This window comes from Charadrius vociferus, unplaced genomic scaffold, assembly GCF_000708025.1.
Source record: "Charadrius vociferus isolate BGI_N301 unplaced genomic scaffold, ASM70802v2 scaffold496, whole genome shotgun sequence".
In the NCBI taxonomy this organism is placed as follows: Eukaryota; Metazoa; Chordata; class Aves; order Charadriiformes; family Charadriidae; genus Charadrius; species Charadrius vociferus.
The window spans coordinates 522,376-543,938 of NW_009648648.1; the positions used below are offsets into that span (position 1 = coordinate 522,376).

The window sequence follows — 21,563 nt, forward strand, 5'->3', positions numbered from 1 at the left end:
TACTTACTTGACTAGTGAAGTGTGAGGGCTTTTCTGCTGTCCTTCAGACAGGAACGCGTTCAAGAGCTGGGCTGGCTGGTGTCCTTGCTTCACACTCTTAAATTACATATTGCTCGTTAATCTGGCATTAGGTGGAAATGTTAAGATTGGAAAAAGTATATCCATGCTGTTATTGATAATCGAAATAAATCTTCATCTATCTTGCCAAAAATTTCCAAGATTCTTGCAGTAGTGCCCCGTATGTTTGTCACTGATTTGTTAAAATATCTATACAATAGTCATTTATGCCTAAGGGTTTGTTGTGAATTTATGACTATTTTTGCATGACAGGTCACAGTAATGAAAGGCAGTAGTAGGAATAAGGATCATTCGACAGAAGGAGAAGGAACTGGGAAGCGACCAAAAAGAAAGTGTCTTCAGTGGCATCCCCTGCTTGCCAAGAAACTCCTTGACTTCTCTGAAGAGGAGGAGGAGGAAGAAGAGGAGGAAGATATTGATAAGGTAGACTTCATCAGATGCTTTTACTGTAGAAGGTTGCTTCTTGCTGTTCTCTTTTGTGAACAAACACAGACAATAAAAAGAAGTGATACTGTGCCCATAAGGCTATAAAGGCAAGCAGCAAATAACACAAAAAAGTGAATTGTCAATCATGCTTTTAAAATCCTGGACAAAACTCTCTTTTTTTAGAGTTAGACCGTGAGAGTTTTAACTGGGTTGTTTTAACAACCTGTTGCACATCTCATTGCTCAAGGTGGGGTTTTGACATGGCTTTTTTACTTGTTTATTTTAGACATGAATTTAGCCTGTGCTTGATAGATGCTTCTAGTGGCTCTGAGGACATACCAAGCTAATAGTTTTCTCTCTATATTAAAGATTAAAAAAATACAAATATTAAAAGGGAAAAAGAAGGAAAAAGCTGTCAGCAATTTTTACTATCTTTGCACATGAAATTCAACTTACCCTCCAGAATATTGAGAGCACAGGTGGAATAATCTGTCTCTGGTGTGACACTTGGTATTTTAGTATTGTTCAATGATGCTGGCCTTACCCATTTTTTGTAAGGACCCCACAATGTGGCACCTCACAGATGTACAGTTAGACTCATCCTCTGTGACAAGAAGTGGGAACCGGTTATGGAAACATCATGTTTCCATCATGTGGATAACATTCATATCTGCATCTCCTTGATGCCTTCCTAAAGCAGGAAGGGAGAGGTCATTGCTGAGGAGACAGCCTTGAGCCACATACCGATAAGGAAGAGCGACCCTGACAAGGATAAGAAGCAGCAAGGAGGAGCCTGACGCTCTGACAATGCTTTCTGTTGACCTTACAGGTCACTTTCACGATGTGGTATAAAAAAGCAGTGTTGAGTTATGTAGGAGATGGTTGTCTGCCTCATACACTAATTCCTTTCATTCAGTCAGAAATAGTCCTCTGTGGCGTGTGCCTTTGAAGGAATGATACACTGGCCTGTAAGTAGAGAGACCCTATTTTGGCAGGGTCTGTTCTGTTGAGATTTGCCCTCTGTTTCTGACTGGGCAGCTGTGCAGTGGCTGCACTGCAGCACAGCTCACAGGCTGAGTAATGAATGGCAGGGAAACAACTGTTACCTTTCTTTCCTATGCATGCTGTAGTTGCAAACACACATGATTGAGGTCCGAGGTAATTCAGCTCACCTCATCCCACTGAGATGATTTCTAGTTTGTAGGAAGGATGTCCTCCCTCCAGCCCCTTTAGGACTGTTACTAGAGAATGCTCCTCAGCTTAGAAATGTGCTCCACCTGCAAGTCAGAGCTTAAGTCTTGCAGACAGTGTGAATGAACCTTGGACTGTCAGGTGAGGAGGTTTGATGTAGAACTCTGGGTCTTCTGGAGCGAACGGATGGCATTTGGGGACAGCTGGGTACATCTCCCTTGTTCACACACAGCATACATTGACTCTTGGTCTCCATGAGAAACGTGGGTAACTGAGTTTACACCCCTTCCCTTTCGGTTCTGCTAGGTGCCGCTCCTTGGTGCTGACGGTTTAGAGCAGGATGCTGATGAAACTGAAGATGATGAGTCCTCAGAGCAACGAGCTCGCCGACCAATGAATGCATTTCTCTTGTTCTGCAAACGCCATCGCTCTCTCGTGCGAAAAGAACACCCTCGCCTTGATAACCGTGGCGCAACCAAGATCTTGGCAGATTGGTGGGCTGTTCTAGATCCAAAAGAAAAGCAGAAGTACACTGACATGGCCAAGGAAGTACGTACTGTCTGAATGGTGATGTAGAGGGAGTTCATTACACGTTTGTCCCCTGTTTCTCAGTGTATTAAATGTTTTCTGTGGGGTCTTTCTCTTCCCTGAGCTCCTCAGCTTCCCTAGTAGGATTATGGTGCCCAGAGCTGCTGCTGTTCTTGCTTTGATTCTCTTGGTCCTTTGGACCAGAATGAAAAGAAATTGGTCTGTCTACACAAACTAACCTGGCTCTAGTAGTCATTGGAACAAATGTATGCACTTTGTGGTAGATATCATATGATAATTCCTGCAGTACAAGCATTAACACGTGCATAGAGTGTGGCCATTGAAAACAATAACTTATATAGTTCAGTATCAGCTGACTGTAGTGATACTTCCTTAAGCTGTGCATTTGCTATCGATAATACAGGTTGCTGTTATAACACAGGTGGACCAAACCAAAAGCATAGTCAACAAATGTAGTCCCTTTTTACCTTTGATGCTAAAGAATTTTAAATTTACTAGTGTTTCATGAAGTGTTCTCCCTATGTATTGCTACCAATTTCTGATATAGCAGCCTTTAGTGAGGCAGAGTCCAATACCTGAATCTGAGAGCAAGGCACAGTCAGAGTCCATTAACTGAGAGCAAGGAAAAGAGATTTATCCTCATATTGCACAACATTTTATGCCACTTTAAAATTTAAATGGGGCTTCTTAGGAAATAGCTTGCATGGTAAGCTGGCCCCAAGAACGCTGTCGATATGGATAGTGGAGAGTGAAAGACAAAGGCTGATAACATCACCCCAAACCAGATCACTGTAATTACCTGTGTGATCTAGATTGTGGGTAACCATTGAATTAAGTGTTAGAAAAAATAATGGAGGGCCAGCAAGAAGGAATAACATCTCTCTCATTTGTTAAGTAATGCTAGTGTACTGCAAGTACAGATAGCTGTGAAACGGTTGGGGAAACTATTAGCTGTACCTGCCCTGTCACTTGAAGTTGTCTGCTCTTGTTAACACACATGTGTAAGGTCAGGCTGTTCAGTAGTTTGTGTGAGCATGGAAAGGTCCACAGGAAAAACAGTGTTCTGCATGGCAGGTCCTTTTTGAAGCAGGGTCTGTAGTACTACCCCTGTAGTCTCCTGTCTGTGACATAGTGTTGAAATACTTGAGTCTTAACTTTGTCCAACCGTTCCTGAATTGTTCTGCATTCCCACTTACAAATTAGCGATACTTCTTGAAATGTGTGGGAGAAGGGCAATTAGGAGAGCCAGTACAGATACAGAGGAAGGAAAGATGAAAATGAAGAAATAATTTTTGGAAGAAATAAACCTGATGTGACTGTTTCTCGTAGACTTTTGTGTTGCCGAAGGAAACTCATTCATTAAGAAGGAAAATAATTGCAGAACTTCTGTATGAAGTGACAGATCTGAAACTATTAATCATATTGTTGTAGAAATGATTGTTCGAGTAGTGATTTATTTGTTTTTCTGGGCATGAAGAACAAATTGCGTCTTCAGCATCAAAGAGAAACAATAAATCTAAGTTTAGGTCATTACAGCTAGTTCCAAGAATGCTTAAAGAGAGAGAGCATATAATTTTTATTCCTTAAACAGTTGTATGTTACAACAATAATTAGCAGCTATAATGTGTCATTTGAATGTATTTGGGCCTTCACCACCAGGACTATTCTGTGTATGTGTGTATCGGTTGTTTGTTTTAACACTCACTTTTATAGTTAGGTTTACTGCTGAGACTGTCAAAAAGATGTTAGTGTCAAGTCTATTGCGAACTTTTTATTGGTGTTTTTCTTTTTCCTAAGGAGCTTGCTTAAAAGTCAGGAAGGTGAATGCCTTTGGAATGACATAAAATTACCATTGTATTAGTAGTCTTCTGCTTGTGTGCCTATACATATAAGCTCATTGAGGTTGAAAATACAGTGGATGAGCTTCTATTACTTAAATATAGTTTGTCAGTGCCCTTTGACTTCCAGTTTTCACTGCATAGCCTCTAGCCACTGCCCTAGCAGGGCACACATCTCCCAAAGGATGCTGTGTCATATCTGCTGTCCCCACAACATGTCTTGTGTACCTTGAGCATCTGAATTACTCTTCCAGAGATATGAACAGGCCCGACAGAAGTGGTCCCTACTGCAGCAGCTGCAACCCCTGTTATTTTACAGTCTTCCGAATGTTTTTACTACTTGAAGCCAAAGTTTACAAAGCCAGTTAGCTCAGATCAAGCATCAAGCAAGCAGCTTTCAGTTTCTCACCTGCTTAGTACCAGCAGTTGATACTATCCTAGTGTGGTGGTGTATTTACTTAACACATATCTGGCTGTGTGGAAGATTCAGGATTTTGGAGGCACTTGAACATTTTGCCAAATGGAATTATGAAAAGTTTTCCATTGGGTTGGACATCTGTCCGTGATTGCTACTGAGAGGATAATTGGGTCTATGATTCATTTGGGCACTTTTGGAAAATCTCATTACCTATCTGTCTGTACCTTGGGGTGCCTTAATTTCCTAGAAAAACTGGCCCTGTTGCTCCCTCTATTTTCAGTCTTGTGGTTTATGGTCTCTTGTAGCAACACCTGCCCCAGAGACCTTATTCTGTGCCTGCAGAGCTCAGTGTCAGCTTCTGCTGGTGTTTTCTTTAGGAGCAGACTTTCTATTTGTATCCTACAGACTTTGTAGATCATCTTAACTTGGAAAGTTTCATTATAGAGGATTTAAGCCCAGTAGCTGATAAATACTCCCAAGTGGAACCACAAGTGTTCCTACCATTTGGTAGCATTTCCTTTCACTGAGGGGAAAATGAATTCTGGCCGCTCATAAATACACTTAGCATTTTTAGTTACTACAATAATCGGGGTAGTGTTCTCCTCTTAACTCTTACGGGACTTACTGGGAATATTCAGCTGCCTTGGAAAATAGCCAGTGAGATTATTATTGTTCAAGCCATGTTTCCCTTGCTAGAAAACACTTCATTTTTAAAATAGGTCCTTGCATTGGCAAGATTTAGGCAGTCCGGATTGATTCCTGTAGGGAGCAGCCTGATGAGTCCAGGCTGCTGCCATTCAGTGGCAGAGCTAACGTTTCTCCCCACGAGTGCTCTGCCAGTGGTTTCACTGGTACAGTCATCCCGGCTGGGAGCTTGCTATCCTTTGCTATCCTGCTTTGGCAGCCACCTCGGGGTAGAAGGGAGCAAATGTTCTGGCTCTCTGGCTGAAGTCTGGCAAGTTCACTGGGTGACCTATGGACCATAACGTGTAATGTGAACCCTGTGTCCTTCACAAGTAAAAAACGAAGTGTAGTATTTTATTGGGATTGATTTTTTTTTTTTTTGTTAGATCTCTGGGATTCATGTGACATTTAATAGCCAGTTGGTGGGATTTAAGCATCCATTTAAAGTTAAGCACGTGCTAAGTGTTATCCTGAGGTGTAGCTGGAATCCACTTGTGACCTTCTGTTCCCACCACACTGGAGAAAGCAAATCTTTTTTTTATTTGGTGATGAAAGCAACTCAAGGAGTTGCACTGAAACGCAGCACCTTTTTTTAACCTCAGCTCTAAAGGGGCATCAGTCTCACTGCATAACACATCCTTCCCCAGGCTTTCACAAAACAGAAATGATACATCAGACCAATCCCGCAAACATATCCTGTGCGTTTTTATCCCTGGAGCTTTGGGATGTGACCCTGCTGGTCTGTCCCTGCCACTCCCATGCGAACCAAGGCGCTATCTTTGAATTCCAGGTTAAGGACTTATCTTTTTTTTTTTTTTCTTTTTTTCTTTTAAAGTGATTTTAGAGATGTCCTTAGGCTGGCTGTGTTAAGTTGGTTTACTGCATAGTTGGTCAAATGGAGGAAAACAGTGAGCTCTGCTATTGGCTTTGGCCTTTTCTCATTACTGTGTAGCTCATTTAAGTTATCTTCTCATGACCTGGCAAGCAGAATCTATCAGTTCATTTTAGGCCTTGGTCTAGTAGTCACAGAAATCAATACTGAAAGTCTTTCTGAGCTTTGGATCAGGCCCCTGTATGCATTTTATAAAACTACTTCTTGGCCATTGTTTAACTACTTCTTATATTTTCTTTTTTGTTTACCTTGAGTGTTGAAGCTGTGACAGGGGCCGATGAGTTGTCTGCCCTCAGTTTGCTCTCTCCCCTTTGGAGAGTGCAGTTAATGTTCACTTCTTGGCTTTGCAGAGGAAAAAATCCGTTAATACACCAGCTCACTTGAATTGCTCTTGTTGGAAACTGATTAAAAGCTTATTGCTGCCTCGTCTCGCAAATGGCATGCGTTCTGGCTCTCATTTGATGGGCAGCCTGTCGGCTTGTCAAATTGCTCCATAGAATAATTCAATTACTCAAAGCAGCAATGCTGATACGAAGAGCTTATGTGTCTTATTGCTAGTGATTCTGTGCTTTTCACTCTGCAGGCTGGAAACATGATTTGTGAGTGGGCTGTGGCTTTAACAATGGAAGGCAAAGCTGCTTCGCTCTGTACTTCCTTTCCCCTCTTCCCTTACCCCCTCCCCTTCCCTTCCATCCACCAGGCTATTTTTGTGGCGTACTGAGCTCCCAAACCAAGCTGAGGGAAAGGGAAAAGGGGTGAGGTGAGAGGTGGCACAGTCCTTAGTTTGCAGATTTAATACGTACACCCTATTCAGAAAATACAGACTGTATGTGGGTCAGCGGTCCCTGCAGATTTTTATTATTTATAGCCATTTCTATAAATACAGGACTTCACACAGCGGGTTCACAGGGTGCTGTGCTTCTTGTAAACGGAAACGTTTTTATCTGTGCTACAGTCTGGAGGTAGCAAGTGCCAGCTGATAGGTTACGATGGAAATGAAAGTAAGCGATACACATGCAGTGGTGATCTTGCCACGAGGCATGCCGTTTATTGATCTGGGAAAACACTGCAGTGACTTTATCAGAGGACAAGGTTTTCAGTGCTATTTCTGTATTTGATACGCAAGAGGTTTTGGGGTTTTGTTTTTTTCCCCTCTGCCTGTGTTTCTGTGCAGGCATGTGCATGAAACATAGGTGCTTCTCTGTGCCATGTCTGGGAATGATGACAGCTGGGTGGGTGGGAAGATGTGGAATCAAGGAAGGAACTTCTTGCAGCTGCCCCGCCGTGCACTTTAGGATAAAACCGGTCTTTTGGTCGTTTGCTGCCATTGAGAGCTACCTAGTGCATGAGGAGGTACTGGGTCCCTTCTGCCTGCGGTGAGCGCTGGTACTTACTGGGTAGGCTCCCACAGCAGTCTGTGCTGTACACCCCTATCAGTTGTTAGGCGAACATTTGCAGCTGGAATGTGTGGCATGTTCCTCTGATTCGCCCTGTCTCCACCTTGCATAGCAACACATTTAAAATACTGAAATGTGTTATTTTTATTGCTGTTAACATTCAAAGATTTGGGTCCCATCAGCAAGATACTTGGAAAAACTCATTGTTGCATTATGTGAATAAAATAGGTCCCTATCCTTCCCCCTACCCCCCAAACTATGTAGGATCCAGACCATTTTGCCCACCCCACTAGTCTGGTATGGTTTGTTTTTCTGCCTCATGCCAAGAGTATAGCAAACAACTGAGATGTGTGCTGTGTGCTGAAGGCCAAAGAAAGTTTTAAATGGTCCCAGTTTATTTTATGCAGCCATGCAGTATGGTACACTTTCGAAGGAATGCTGGGATGATGTATCAGAAGTTACTGAAAATTAGATGATACTGGTAGTGGCTTATTTTCAGTGCCTGGTTTGGGAAAGCATATACTCAAATATTCTAAAATACAGAACTGTTAGAGAAAAATGAGTGCAAGGTAAGGCGCATCATGCTGTGTTTATTGCTAAATGTATGTTTTCATTTCATTCAAACTAGAAAGTAAACAAAGAATGTACCTGCAAAAGAATTCGAGCAGGTGTTTCTTTCCCGGAGAGTGAGCGTACAAGCACTGGGGTGCAGTTTGCAGGATCAGAACTTCAGCCTGCTCTGGGTGATAAACCCTCAGGAGAGGAAAGAGAAACCCCCCTTCTTTAAATACAGCTCTACTTATCTTAATATTTCTTCTTACTGAATTGTGTTGGTGGTCAAACTCTAAGCATGTGATTAAACTGTTAAAAAATCAAGATATTTAAGGATTATTTACTGTATTAAATCCTGTTACACACAGTGCACTCTATTGCCCTGTGGATAGTATAATGGCATGACTGGCATGACTGGTAATTTTGCTTTTCTTTTCTAGTACAAGGATGCATTTATGAAGGCAAATCCAGGGTACAAGTGGTGCCCCACAACAAACAAACCTGTTAAAACCCAAGCATCCACTGTTACAAACAGGAAAAAACTATGGGCCTTAGCGTCAGACACTGCAAAAGATATACCAAGCCCGAGGAAAGCGACAAAAAGTGAAGAAATGCCACAGCTTAACTTCGGGATGGCAGGTGAGATTTCCATCTGTGTTACTTGGACATAGCATCCTAATTTTGTTTGAGGATGTGGCGTTGAAATTTTTTCTTTACTGCACATGGTACTATAGTGCAAATAACTTTCATGTCCCAAATTAGGTTGCCAAGACTCCAGTTAAACCTGCATAACAACTTTCTAAAATTTTCCTTAGTGCTTGATTGCTTTCAAGAGTTGGGTCCAGATATGTGGCATCATAACCCATACGACCCTTGGGGTCCAGATTTGATTGATTTTTAATTCAAGCTTATCTGCTGTTAGAGATTTTCATTTTCTAGTCAAAAAGGAAAATGCTGATTGTGTGCATTCTTCTTCTTTTTCATAGAGCATTGTACTATGATTAGTAGTTTGCTGTTTACAAAAATAATTTATGGGTGTCTATGAAGTTGGAGGTGTTAACGTTCTTGTGGATGAATGTACTCCTGGAGCTAACTTTTTGTCTTTAAATAAAGATAAGAGTGATTTAATTTCACTTAAAATATGCTCTTTTGCCCATTATACCTTGGAGGAGTGGATTCTAACCTTTTAAACATTAAAAAAAAAAAAAATCGAATCTGTGAATAAGTGTAGGTGGAGCACGTGAACTGGTAAAAGGCAGATCATCTCTCACTGACTGCTCACTTCTCCACAAATAGCAGAACTGTTGCAATCATGACCTTGAAATACAGAGATATTAATGTTAAATACTGGCAGCTTAAGAACCTAACAGATAATGTAGAAAATAATATTTCCCTCACCACCCTTTTTTCTTTCTTTTTTTCTTTTTTACGGTTTAAAGTTTCTAATTTTATAAATACTGGTGTATTCGGAACTTTGTCATATCCTACCTAGTTTATGACAAGCATGTGGCAGATAGGACTTTTTTGCTGAGAGAGATCATGAGCTGGAGAGTGGAAAATGGTTTTATGGAACAAGTGTAAAAGGATAAAAAAGCATGTATGCCTTTTTGGCAGTATAGTGGTATGAAAAGTCCTGCAATGAAATTCCTTCTCGCTATGAAGGAACTGTGAAATGTGATCAAAATAAAGTTTTTTGTGCTACATAGTTATGATATAAGGGAGACCAGTTCTAAAAATTGCAAGCCCCTTCATCCCATAATGCTTTCACTATCAGAGGAGTAACTTCTATGCTCCTTACAGGTTTATTGACTTAACAAAAAGAACAAGTAATAGCTCCTGGTCTACCTGTCTGCCATCCCCCACCGCTCCTGCTGGGCTATTCAAACGTAGAGTTTCTAGGTATAGAGAGGTCTTGAATGAACACCTGTCAGAGCAGAGGACAGAGAACTTACAAATTGATTAGAAACTAATCTAATCCATTGTTTTGTCTATAGAGCCATTCATTTCTGAAGAAGGCCCTTTTGTGCTACATGTGATTTAATTATTTTATTTTTTTTTACTGCAAGACTGAGTCAATGTGCATAGTAATTCATAGGGTTCTCACTCCAGTCCTCATGCCAGTGAAGCCTGACTATTTCTTGAGTATAACAATAGCTCATAAAATAACAACAGCTTCTGGCAGAGATGTTAGCAGCATCCAAATCATTACGAGTCTGCCATGCCAAATGCATTACTGTTTAGTCAACTATATACCAGTTCGTGCTAAATGTGTTTTGCTGTGTTCTTCTCTCCTTGACTTCACGTGATAGAAGAGTCAGAGTTGAACTGAACTATCCAGCACAACCTCTTTTAAAATCTAGGCTGTATACTAGGCAATGAACTAAGATGTAGCTGAACCATCTTTACCTTGGAAACACCACTGACTTGTTTTGCATCTTCAAAGCAGATAGCTTCCTTAGGATAGGGATTATATGATTCCAGAATCATTCCAGGAAATCTGTTTTACTTGTTGGTAGTTGTTAATCCTGTCTTGATTGCTTTTTACATATTACATTTCATTTTGGAAAATGTAATATAAAGATCTTCCTTTCTTTTTTTAAGTCTCACACAGGCCATCTCTCTCCTTTATTTTTGGCATTCCAGCAATAACCACCCCACTTTTAAGCCTTTCTGTCATTGTGTCAAGAACCTGAGGTGTGGCACCAGCACTGGGCTTCTGACCTGCAGACCAACTAGTGGTATCCTTGCTCATCCAGCCTGGAAGTTGTAATTGAGCATGTTTTTCTCATGACATGGCTCACCTGTGATCTGTTGTAGGGCGTAGGGCAAAGACAATTGCTCTTCACAGGTGAATGTGACCATTGCAGCATCTACCCCCACAGCTACAGAGCTAAGTGAGCAACAGCTTCGCTGTACAAATATGCAAGATTCCCAATACTTTCACATTTCTACATCAGAAGAAAACCATCTGAGCCAAAAAGCTTTTTAGTGAAGCAAAGGGTAAAAAAAAAGACACTTCCTTGAGTAGGCAGTATCTTGATAGAGATGCAAATTTTCTTTTTTAGAAAGAAGCTTAATTCTGCACCCAGGTAAAAGTTAGTTGAAACTGGTACCTGCTAGCCTTCTTTTCTGCTTAGTTCTTCCTCAGTTTGTTCTTTCCTCTGACAGAAGAATTGTGGTGATGATGAAAAAGCCATCCTGCTGAGTATCTGAGAAGACCAATACTAACAAAGTATGTCATTTCCAAATAGGTGGTTTTAAGTTTCATTGATATCAAAAGCTGTTGAGAAAGTCACAAATTGCCTCCCATTCTGCAAGTCAAATGTGTGTGCTATTTTCTCACTACTGTTGATTTAACTGTAAATTGCTCTAAAATACCACTTAAAATTCTTAATTCTTCATACCAATAAGTTCTTAGTGCCATAGGGAAATATTGTTGTGCTGAGAAGGCACTGTAAACGTATGGCAGTGTTTGCATATGTACATTTTGTCTTCCCTTAGATTAAGTTATTTTGTATTTTGAATCCTTTGTGGAAGGATTTTTGTTTTTATCATGATCAGACATCTAAGCACCCACCCTCTGCTACAGCTGCAGCATAAGTATTCAAGTTCTTTAAGCACCAAATTAAACTTTCACTTTCCACTTAGCTGTCGTTTTTTTCCTTCCCCTTAGTTTTTATATTTAAATAAACAGTCTAAGTATTTGCTTACTTGGGGAAAAAGCAGTCCTATCCTTGCCCTGTTATGTTAAGCGTCTTATTTGAAGGACAGAAAGCTGAGACCGCCAAGAAGACGTTTAGAAGAGGGGGAAGAATTTTAGAGCCATACTGGGTGGTCTCCAGTTGTCCAAAACTGAGGAGGGGGAAGAAGGTAACTAAAGTGAAGCACAAGAGAGCAGCTGGGAGCCGTCAGTGTGATGTGGGCATAAGAAAGTGCTATACTGCAGTGTGTCAGGCAACGTGTTTTCAGGAACTGCAGAGAAGAGTTAATGCCATTGAACAGATCACAGCTCATCTGACGTGGGTGCCCTGCTGGTCACTGATGAACAAGAAAGATGAACTCCACCTGGAATAACTGGAGAAGAGAGCTACAGAGATCACTGGGACCATGGGAGATGGACATGCTTGATGACATCAGGAGATCTTGATTTGCTTAGACTAGGAAAGCAATTGGAAGAAAAGTAGAGTGACTCCTGTAAACGCAGAAGAGGGAAATACCACTTAGGTAGAGCAGTTATTTAATTTTAAAGATGTAGGCACCAGATAAAATGTGTACCACCTGGCCCTGAGTCAATTTAAGCTGAAAACTTGAAGAAAGCTCTTAATGCTTAGATTTGGGTTCTGCAACAGCCTTCTAATGGGAATAAAGAAAGTAGAAAGCAACCAGCCAAGCCCTTAGTGTTTAATATGAAGCTCAGTAAGCTTATGAGATCTCTGGAGATCTCTTGCCATCTCTCCTTCCTCCAAATTAACTCCCTGCTCAGGCATTGTCTTTCAAGATACATGTTCACATGTCACTTCTTAATTGCTCTGATGTCCTCTTGTTTGAAGGACTGAACGGTTTCTGATCAAGTATTTTGATGGCAAAAAGTGCTGTGCTGACAGGATCACTTCACTTATTAATTGTATGTAGGTACTTGTGGGCCCTTCCTATTTTCTGTCTCCGTATCTTCAACCACTTCTTGTTACTAGATCTTACACTTCTGATAGTGTCTTGTTTCTTTGTAGAAACTTAATATCTTTTGTTCCCTTTTTTATTTAAAAGTAAAACGGTTTAAAAGAAAAAACTACAAAAAAAACCCCACACGCCTTCTACCTGTTTATTATGGTAAAGGAAAAAATTAATTCCAATTGAACATTGGTTTTGAAGCTAGATGCTATTTAGGCTGTGTTCTTAAGATAATGAGCCACTCTTCTATCCTTGAGCTAGTGGATGAGCCTGATTTATTGACATTACTTTGCTCTGCTTCTCTTTACTGCTGTTTTAAGAGAGTATTGAAAAAACCCTGTGAATGTCGCTGCAAGATGCTGTCTGAGGGAGAACTTTTGGCAGCATCTGTGGTATTGAATTAAACAGCACTAGTGGGTATTCCCATGAACTGGACCTTGATCATCTGTAGCACTAAATCATTTGGAGGTTTGCAGGTACGGGTTTGGCCCATGTCAGCTGAAAAGCTCAGCAAATTCCTCGGTGTCGCTCATGAGTGGGAATGGGCCAGGGGATTTCCCAGTGGGCATTTTGGATGCAGCTATTCTGCCTCCAAATTTTGCATAACAAAATGCACCCAAACGGACAAGGGTAATTGTGCCAGTTGGCCTCCATTCTAGGGAATGGTCCCAGGCACGTGTAATTATTGTTGTAGAGAGAGGTTTTGTATAGTTTAGTGAAAGGAAATTGGAAAACATGAGTGCATGCTTAGTGAAACCTGGGGAAGGTTACTTATCTTTGGTGTCTCGTTATTACTGAAGTTGGTGTCTCAGCAATACAGTGAGGATAATGCTTCCCTTTCTCTCATGCTGTGGCTGTCGTGCAAGACATTTGGGCCACAAACTGTCTCCCTCTCTCTACATGACATTCTGTTAAATCAGGCCCCTGCATTGCTTCCAAGGCACTCCCCCAAAATCAGACAATTAGTGATGAAGAGCAACCACTGTTCTGAGTGGAAAAGCCACTCCATGAGTAATGCAGTCCCGAAGCTCATTGCTTTCACTTCTTGTTGTCATTTTCCGAGCTCCTGAGGTGCGAGAAGGCTGGAGGCAAGAAGCTGTCAGCATCAAATACTCGGAGAAAGAACATTTATATCTCCATTTTACTTTCCTCAATTATATATTGTATTGGCAGGGCAACAAGTAGGCAGGCAGCTTGCCTGGCCAGCGCCTGTGCTGTTCTGGCACAGAGAATTAAGCACTTCATGCTTCAGAGCTGTCAGGCTGGCACTTTTCACCAGTAAATGCAGCTCTAAATTAAAGCTAAATGAAAATAGAAATTTTGCTTCAGAGCTTGATCATGTCATTTTGTTCCATCCTTTTACTTGCTCAACGGCTAAGGAAGGGAACCACTCCCTCAATAGGAGCATTCATTGAGTTATAAACGTGTGCAATATTAGAGCATCTTTGTGTATATTTATGTATGAGATCATTACAGTTGCTGTTTTAAAGATATCCATCTCTGTAGTACATAAAACCTTTGGCAGTAAAATTGTAAATCCACGCAATGGGGTGTTAAGCACACAAATCCAATTAAATCCTTCAAACAGCTTTGAAAGCCTCTCCCAGAGGGTACAGAAATGGTTATTTGTGATTCTCTTGAACTGCCTTTTATGGCAGCTTGCTTAGAGTGTCTGTGACAAGTAGTCTTCTGGGGGTTTAACACTGCAAATGGTAGGTTCTTTAAACAAGCAAATGAATAAGCTTAAGACTCAGTTTTACTCTTTTAACAGATCCTACACAAATGGGAGGCCTGAGTATGCTGCTTCTAGCGGGGGAACATGCCCTGACTGCACAAGAGGTAAGGAACACTCTTCTCTCCTTTATCGTGAGCCCTCAGTTTAAAGAGAGCTCTGAAGAGGAATATTTGACCAGTGGGAAATGAAATTTAAGATACATCTTGGGTAACCTCAGGTGGGACAGTGGGACTGAAGTGTGAGCCCTGTGACGTGAGTCTTGTATCCCAACCGTGAACATAGAGGTTGGGCCCACTTTTTATATCGGTTCAATATTAACTCTGCTAACTGAATATTTGATCAAATCAGGCAAGTCTGCCCCCTGAGTGGATACTGTCACAGGCGGAAGGGTTGAGATACAGTGACTGTGTTAACAAATGACTGGTTTGCAAGCTTTTTTGGGCAAGGATTTCATATGCTTGTGCAATGCCTCACATAACAGTGGCCTTGGCACTAATAAAAAAAAGTGAGGAGGGTTTCTTTGTTGTTGTTATTGGGAGGAAAAGCAATAATTAACTATCTATATGTGATACCCCCAAATGCAAAATGTGTAGTGCATTTGAGATGGATTGCTCCTGTACTGCCAAGGCTGAGCCAAGACTCCTCAGTGCTTTGCACACCAGTTTGAGCAGTGGAAGTCTTTGTGCAGATGTGGGTGTTGGCTTTCTGTGCTGCTGCATGAAAAATAAGAAACACTACGGTAAGGTTGGTAGAGAAGTGAAAAGAAATTTATTAATTTCTGCTAAAATGATAATGTCCTGTAGTTTTCAAACTTTTAATCTCTCAGCTGGGAGTTTAAAAACTGTTTTTACTATGCTGTTACATTTAAATGAGTGGGAAAGCGTACTGTAGTCACAGATACTCAGTTCCATTAAGCAGGGTCTTTGCTATGACCTTGTGAGTTGAGCCAGAAATTAATCCATACTTACTAATGGGTTACAGTATTTTAATTGCCCTGCACTATCAGAGAAGCAGGTAAGTGTCAGAGTACTTTCCCAGGGAACAAAACTGCACATCTCTGAGTCTTCCAGAGGGTCCCCGATGTAAAATACATCCTCCAGAACATTCTGGGTTCTTGGTATTCTCAAAGGGACCCAAATGGATGAAGTTCAGTCCTCCTAACTGCACATCAACAGGAATTAAGTCTCCAGCTGTGCTGCTGTGCACTGGGAAACTTCCTCAGTTTCTTTGCATGGCAGCCGTAGTCTGTCTTCCATTTCCCTTTATTTCCTTTGGATTCAGTGTTTCAGTGGCGATTAGATACGGAGCAAATATTTCTTAGGCTTGTGTTTCCCCAAATGCAGTAAAGATCCTAAACCTACTTAGACTTGGGTAACTGAACAGCACTTCTGGCTTCCCATCCTCACGTGTGTGGACAGACGAAACATAAAATGTTCATCTTCACGTGCCTATGGGACAGCTTGTGGTTGGATTTCCATCCTTATGCTTGAAAACAGTTTCACCCTCAAACCAGCGTTTGGGAGGTTAGCAGAACATGCTAGGAGGTGGTATGACAGGCTCAGCAGAAAGCTCCAGCATTCATTGTAGAGTTGGTAAGCGGCTTTCCTCTTCAGTGGAGGGAGGTTAGTTGTGTTGTGTTTGAGTTGGTATTGACATGGGGGAGAATTTGGTGTACTAAGGTGGCAGCTGACGTGTTGTCAGTGAAGAGGTTCAGAAGTTGCTTAACTGTGGAAAATACAAGTATTGTTTTTATATGTATGTAAGTATGTAAATTTATGTTGTATATCTAAACCCCTGGCATTTCTATTTAAAAAGAAGACAGTTGCAGTGTCATTTTCAAAAGAATGCTCTAAATGATATCATTTAGTCTTCATTATCATTAAAGCATGTGTGTGTACATGTAAGATACACGTGTATATACATGTTTCTTAAACTGGAGGACTGCCAGACATAAGATTACCTGTCTTAAAAATTGTTAATAGAAAGGAGGGCAGGAGTGGCACGGTTTGCTCAGAACTTGGGAGAAGATGAGGGAAATTATGCTTAGATGTCTGCCACATAAATGCGTTCAACGCCCACCGATTTTCTGTCAAGTGTATGTTAAATGAATGTATAGGGACTTTTCAAGTCGGGTGTTTAACCTTCGCGTTGTCAGAAGCCCAGATGTCAAGTAACAAAGTGAACAGGCGCCAGCAGGAGGATGGGAAGAGGCACAAAATTGCCTTGAGGTTTCAGTCGCCATCTCTGTATATCACCAGTTATGTCCCTGTTGTTGTAATTTTTTTTCAATGGGCTAGAGAGTTTTTCTTCTGATAACAGAATTCAGTTTGGGTACATGATTGATTTCCAAGCGGTGGCTGGAGTTACTAAGCAGATACGCACAGAAGCCACAGACATCACCAGCAGTAAATACAGGGCTTGGATATACGCAGTGAGTTTCCACCTGGCTTTTGGGTCCTTTCATCAGTTACGCAAGACTGTGGTGTGTATATGAGCAGGTTTGATGGAACACCCGAGCAGAAACGCCAGACGTGTCTGCTCCAGCTGCTGTCGTTGTGCTAAGCAGAGCCTGGTCCTCGCAGCAGGTTTATTAGTCCAAAGGCTGAAGCTGGGTGAGGAGCCCTCCTTGCTTGACCGCTCACCTCCCTCCCTGCACATCTCCCTTACTTGCGCGACAGGCCCTTTTCTTGCCTTACAGCAGCACCTAGTGGCCTGTCTGTGGGTTACTGCCCAGAAATCCCGGAATTCGTAGTGTAGTACAAAACCTGGCTCTTCTACCAGTTTCCTCCCTTGCAGCTGCCCGGTATGTCAGGACGGCATTAAAGCCTCACATCAGGCAGCGCAGAAGGTGAGCCAGGGGCTGTCGGTCGCCTTCGTTCGCCATGATCTGGTTTAGAGCAGGTTATGGTAACCTGCAGGGAAAGGGAGGTTGCGGAGGCATTATTCCTTGCAGTTTCGTTCTCTTCCAGAACAAAAGGTTACCGTGCATGCGGTGCCGGGTCTGTGCAGGGTGGTGTCGCCCAGGGCGTAAATCAGAAGTGAAAAATCTCTCAGTGCAGCTGAGGGTAAGCTGGGAGGAGGAAAGAAGAGAAGAAGTGAGGAGATGTTGAGGATGTTTTATTACGGCAGGAAATGAGACGTACGCAATGGCACTATCTGTGCATCCATTCCCTCCGGTAATTGTTTTAATGTTTTGATCGGGTTCAGCCTGGCAGAGGTTAGAAGTCCTGGAGATAATAACTTTCCCACAAGTCAGGAGTGTGTGGGGAGCACCAGAGCAGAAGAAAACAGCTCAAATTAATGCTTCTGTCAAGCAAAGGCAACAGCATTAACTTTTTAGAGATAACAGAAAAGTGATAGGAAAAATGTAGCTGTTCTAACCACAAAATCATCTCTGGAGTTACTGGGCACGAGCAATCTGTCCTTTACACACAAAGCTGTAGGAGACCGGGCTTCAGACCTTCCACGGCTTGTGGTTCCTATGCCACAAGGTGAACAAGCTGTGCCCGACCCCCAGCACGTGGCCTCCAGCCACGTTCTCCCCTCCAGCACGGTGCTCCTGGGGTGGTATGGGTCAATGGATCCCAACTCAGAGCTGGTTTGAGCCATGCCAGCTCGGGCATCTGTTGACATGTTCATGTGGTCTCTAGGTAGGCAGAGGAAGCTGCGAAGCCACCGTCTTCTTTCCTGCGGGTGGGCAGAGTTCAGGCATGCGTGGCCCTGCAGCACCTGCCCCGGGGAGCGGAGGGGTTTCACACGGCTTCCTCGTTTGCATCGCTTCTCCTAAGCAAAATAGTTCCCTTTCATACAGCGCATTGAATAAGCTACACTTGCAAACAGACTGCTTCGGCAGACACTGCAAACAATGCTACATAAAGCAGCTGGTCAAACTGCAGAAAATTTAAGCTTTATGGGAAACCAAATCCCAAATTTGGTTATTGCTGGGAGAAGTGGCCGGAAATAACCAAATGAGTGCTCAGACATGCAAGCAGTATCTTTATATATTTCCCACCAGTGCAGAGCCTCAGACCTTCAGAGATGGGTCACTCAACAGCAGCAAGATGAGTATGTATCCCTGGTGTGATCCACACCAATGCTGAGACACAGACATCTTAAACAGATCATAAAGAAACATGAGAAAAGCAGTAATAAACATTAAATGAGTGAAAACAGGAACACAAACCATTGAAAAAATAAAAGACAGTCATTAAAAATACGTTCTTTGTAATCCTTAGGGTTGGTGTACTCCCATAGTACACTGACAAAACATCCTGCTTGGTGTTTAATAAATATAATGGAAGCATAGATCACAGGAGGCACTGTTACTGCTTGGTTTTATGGTGGGAAGAAACAAGTTCAACTGTGTACGTAAGCAAATTGTGTGGTACAGTTCCCCTTGCCTGTGGGTTGCTACACTTGGATTTAGTGTTTTCAGGGGAGTATGGGCAGCAGATTCCTGAAATGAAATGCCACTAGTGCTATTGCAGGGCTTAAGCATCTCAGACAAAGAGCAGCAGGAGCGGCGGTACAAACTGCATGTGCTGTAGGCTTGCGTATTCTGTGGTGCATTGTGCTTACCAGCAACAGGTGCAGTTTGCTAGCTAAATCTCGTGTGCGTGTTCACTAATAAATGCCATTGACATACTTGTTTTGGTAATAAATAAGAGAAGAAACACATTTGCATCGAAATGTTTTAAATAAACTGAAATTTCATTAAAAAATTTAAATGGTTAGGGAAATAAAATTCCATCCTGTTACTTTCCTAAAATCCCACAAAGCTTCCTTCCTTTCTTCCGTTTCCTGTAAGCCATGTTCCATACCTTATTTGATACTAGTGGTACCTTATGCTTCTAGGAGTTATGCATGTAAATCTTCTACATTCAAATGTGACATTTAATGAGTGTATCATATTTGATACAATTCCTTTACAGAATGATGCTTGACTAACACATTTCTGGCTACTAAGAGTAGTATGGGTAAGCTCTGTGTTAATTTGAATAAGGCTGTTGGTTTTGAACAGTCATTTCTTTGTATTTTGATTTCAGAAGTTATGACTCTTTCTTGCACTGTTTCTCATGAGCATACCTAAATGGATGTTTAGGTACACTATTTGAGCAATTTTAGGTTTGTGGTATGCTTAACTACTTATTTTCATGCTCTGAGGTGATTGGGGATTATTTTTCTAATAAGTATTTCTGTCACTTAGCAACCCTCAGTGTCTTCATATTTATTTTTTTTTAGCTTCCAAGTAATTTTCGTATTCTGAGTGGTGGTACAAATTACAGATATAGCAGTGTTGATAGCATCACCGATACCAGGTAGTTGTGTGTGTAGCCCAATATCATCAGTTTAGTATTCTGTTTAGTATTCAGTATATTATTCTGTTGCGTTCTCTTGCAAAGTCTGGAATTATAAAAGAAAAAAAAAATCCCTGGTAGTTTTGTGGTCTTTCTTCTTAGGTGATTTTCAAATGCATTAAAAAGGGTGCTAAGCTGTGTTTTCACCTATAAATTTGATTTAACCTGTCCAGGACAGTGAAACATTAGATTGCCCATCTTCTCTTGAACATTGCTTTTTGTTACTGCTGCCTGGTATTTTGTTTTGCTCCCTGTTGTTCTTAGTTTCAAAGAAGTACCTTTGATGTCTTACTCTGCACACTCCTTGTTTCAGATTTCCTCGAGTACTTGCCAGTCTGATGCAACTAATTCTACGGAAACGTGTCAGAAGTCATCACTGTTTCAGTTTGCAGAGGTGAGTTTCTTTAAAAAGGGTTGTCTTCCCCAGCATTTTCCTTCTAAGAAGCATCTGATTTTCAGCTGAAAGAGAAATCAGAAATCTTTAACTAAAATTCATGCTTTTATTTGTTCCTTCTTTTTGGGTTTATGGTACTGGATCATTTACCAGGTAGATAGGTCAGACTGGAAGGGCAGGAGAGTGTTTAGGAACATGGTGGAAAGCCTAGTGTTGTAATAATGGAACTGTGGTTTAAGCAGTAATTTTGAGATGTGTCATGCTTGCATTTAAACTGGAGTCTTACTAACTGAAGTTTTAACATGTGTATTTGGATGTTACATTATGTCATTTATCTATTGTGGCTGCTTTAGTTGTTGCCTCCATCAAAAATAACTGTAGATCTGGAATTTCCAAGATTTTCTTCTATTCTGTATCCACCAAATAGCTCTATGCAACTATGCTTTAGTTTTGCAATGTAAGTTTTCATCAACATATTTCCAGTTATTGCTAGAAGTGCAACTGGTGTTTTGCTGTTGGGTTTGTTGATTTTTTGGTTTTGTTTTGTTTTGTTTTTTAAAGTAGACGCTATTTCATCCAAGTTCTAATGGATTTCATTGACATAATTAACATGACAAGAATGAGGTTGCAAAGGCTCCTGGTCCTCTGCAAGCATCACTTGCTTGTTTATATCTTTCCCACTTTTTTTAAATTATCAAGTGACACACAAATACTTAGCTATATAAATATTGGTTGTACAGGATGCTGGGTGGTGTTTGAGTAAATGTGTATGGAAAGAAATTTTGCCGTAACAGGGGCTTTTTTGTTACGTGTTTTCACACCAGCCGTGAATCTTACTCCTGTGTCTTTAATACTCATTGCTGTGTGCACCTTCATACTCCTCCTTGAACATCATCTCTTACGGAGCAGATACATTGCAATCCTAGCGTGCAGAAAATGGGAAATTCTTTGTTTTGTTTTTTGTTTGTTTTAACATCAACCCACAAGACCTTGAGTTCCAACTCAAGATCTGAGGCTTTCAAAATGTATTAGAAATAAATCACTGATCCTTTCTTTCTGATTAAAGGTAACAGCCACAGTGAAGTGCACAACCTGTAATCAGGCTCTTAAACAACCTGCTGGCTTTTCTTGTTAGGAAGAAGAAATGCCTGGTGTGCCAACAATACTTAGAAGCTTCTTAAAATTGGTTAATTCCAGTGTTGCTTACGATAGTTCTATGGTAATAATTCATCATCCATCTTCCAGTATTTCTAAGATGCTTTTGGATACTTATACTGTCAGTTGAGCAATGTCATACTTTGTATAGTTCCACTTTGATAACGGTCTGCTTCTTGAACTTCACTGTTAAGTCTTTCAAAAAGTAAGACAAATACCAGCTCACTTA

The 21,563-nt window shown here is 41.3% G+C and overlaps 1 protein-coding gene across 1 annotated transcript in view; it reads left to right on the forward strand.

The window, feature by feature from the left end:
• Window positions 1–339: 339 nt before the first annotated feature.
• The window catches only part of BBX (bobby sox homolog (Drosophila)), a 59,777-nt gene continuing 38,553 nt past the window's right edge, over window positions 340–21,563 (forward strand). Inside the window, exons 1-5 of the mRNA XM_009886433.1 lie at window positions 340–501; window positions 2,002–2,244; window positions 8,466–8,664; window positions 14,465–14,532; window positions 20,099–20,179. Coding sequence (XP_009884735.1) covers window positions 340–501; window positions 2,002–2,244; window positions 8,466–8,664; window positions 14,465–14,532; window positions 20,099–20,179 — 753 coding nt within the window. The remainder of the gene's footprint in view (window positions 502–2,001; window positions 2,245–8,465; window positions 8,665–14,464; window positions 14,533–20,098; window positions 20,180–21,563) is intronic.